We start from the raw sequence: 1715 nt of genomic DNA, 5'->3' as shown, positions 1-1715 counted from the left end.
GCTAAAAAAGAATATATACACAAAAACATTAGTTAATTTATAAACTCAACCGTATTTAATTCAAGAAAAACAAAGAAACATACTCATACAACTTCAAATATTAAGAAAAGAGACTGCATAAAATATTAAGAAAAAAAATAATTCCAGAATTAGAAAAACTTTAATTCTAAAACAACTAATCTTAAGCTCACCAAACCAAAATGTAATACAAACACAGACATCAAAAGAAGTCCTCAACTCTCTAATCCATCTCTGTAGTACCTGAAAGAAAGTGAGCAAACAAAACCATAAATGAAAGAGATTTTTTTTTTTTTTAAATCATCAACCAAATTTACAATAAGATAGAAAAAGAAGCAAAAACTTTGTTAAAGTTCCAACCTTGAAGCTCTTGTTAATATTTCTCCAGTTTTATAATCGCGTATCATCCAATCACGTTGCATACCGTTTTTCCCAGAAGCAGCTACCCATGTATCTACTTGGACCATATCACCCCTGAAATTATTTTGAATGTGTAAGAATAGAGAAGGGTAAAAGTGTCAAAAATATCACATAGATGAATAGAATTTATAGTTTGCCAAGTGGGATAACGATCTACCAGAACTTGCATCTTTGTCACCACCCAAAATAAATTCTTTTTACACATCTCAGGAGTCGAACCAAACCCATCACCCAAGAGTCCAACATGTTTTACATGATTAAGAGCTGTTTCCTACCAAATCAACAAAAAGGGTAGTTTAGTAAAATCACACACACACAAACACATACCAAACCAAAAAGAAAACTTCATGAAGTATGAGGATACCTGCAAATTATTCATTAATGTTTCTACTGATGCAGTTCAATCAGCCCCTATTTCATAAGATCTAATAGAAAAGTTTTGAAGAAAAACAAACCCATCTTCAACCATTCTACCTAAACCAAAAGGATCAAGATCCGAAAGCATGTCAGGGCGTTTAGTTTTCCAATCTAGCATCATCCATTGCTTCTCAGCAGCCAAGAAAATGGTTGAGATAGCAGCAAGTAGCATGCTCCAATCAGGCAATTGATTGATAAAAGTTCTTGGAGCAGTTGATGTTGGATTATCATCATTCTACAGGAGCGAAGCATAACTTTAACAGAAGCATTTCATCGAACACTTTAGAGGCAGCAAAAAAATGGAAAATGAAGTTAGGAGCAAAGCATAACTTTAACTTTCCTCTTCCCCAGCTCCATTCCAACCATTCCAAACCACCCTCATATTGCTCCTCGTTCATCTTATTCATCGCCTCCTCAAACCACCATCCTTCACCGCCTCTCCGATTTTCATGGACCCGATCCGCTACTTTAGCCTCCGAGCGGAACCCTCAAGTCGCTCAAACCACTTGGTGGTCTCGACTCTCACATGATGCATGGCAGCGAGGACTTGAGCCCGAAGAGGGCTCTGTAAGAACCTCGATATCTTCTTCTCGACCTTCTCCATCTTCCGCAACAACTATACATGTTGGGGTTAACTCGATGCTGAGTAGTTAATCTGAGATATCAGCTTGGTTGTATTATTCCTTAAGGATAAAGTAGTGGTGGAGGCGGATTAGGGTTTGCAGAGAAAAGGAGAAGGAGAGAGTGAGAAGCGGGGTTTTAATTTTTTTTGGGGATTTCATGTCGGAGTAGTTGATCTTGATCTGAGATACCAGCTTCGTTGTGTTATTCCTTAAGGATAAAGTAGTGGTGGAGGCGGA

The 1715-nt window shown here is 37.4% G+C and overlaps 1 protein-coding gene across 1 annotated transcript; it reads right to left on the bottom strand.

Moving 5' to 3' along the window:
• Positions 1-233: 233 nt before the first annotated feature.
• LOC145064608 (palmitoyl-acyl carrier protein thioesterase, chloroplastic-like) lies at positions 234-1459 on the bottom strand. Its single transcript, XM_079012022.1, has 6 exons — positions 1382-1459; positions 894-1090; positions 766-781; positions 576-709; positions 379-492; positions 234-261 (listed from the first exon to the last, which is right to left on the bottom strand). The coding sequence occupies exons 1-6, from the start codon at positions 1457-1459 to the stop codon at positions 234-236; spliced, it is 567 nt and encodes a 188-aa protein (XP_078868148.1).
• Positions 1460-1715: the final 256 nt, after the last annotated feature.

Source organism: Lactuca serriola, chromosome 7 (assembly GCF_051521515.1).
Source record: "Lactuca serriola cultivar US96UC23 chromosome 7, Lser_US96UC23_V15, whole genome shotgun sequence".
Lineage (NCBI taxonomy): Eukaryota > Viridiplantae > Streptophyta > Magnoliopsida > Asterales > Asteraceae > Lactuca > Lactuca serriola.
This window is presented reverse-complemented; position numbering and strand designations above follow the sequence as displayed.

Bases quoted from the DNA above. Each gene is read 5' to 3' on its own strand.
- LOC145064608 (XM_079012022.1), bottom strand. From the start codon at position 1,459: ATGGAGAAGGTCGAGAAGAAGATATCGAGGTTCTTACAGAGCCCTCTT. The intron at 1,091-1,381 runs GTGAGAGTCGAG...TCGCTCCTGTAG, and splicing joins TCCTCGCTGCCATGCATCAT to AATGATGATAATCCAACATC. The intron at 493-575 runs GCAAACTATAAA...AAATAATTTCAG, and splicing joins GTAGATCGTTATCCCACTTG to GGGTGATATGGTCCAAGTAG.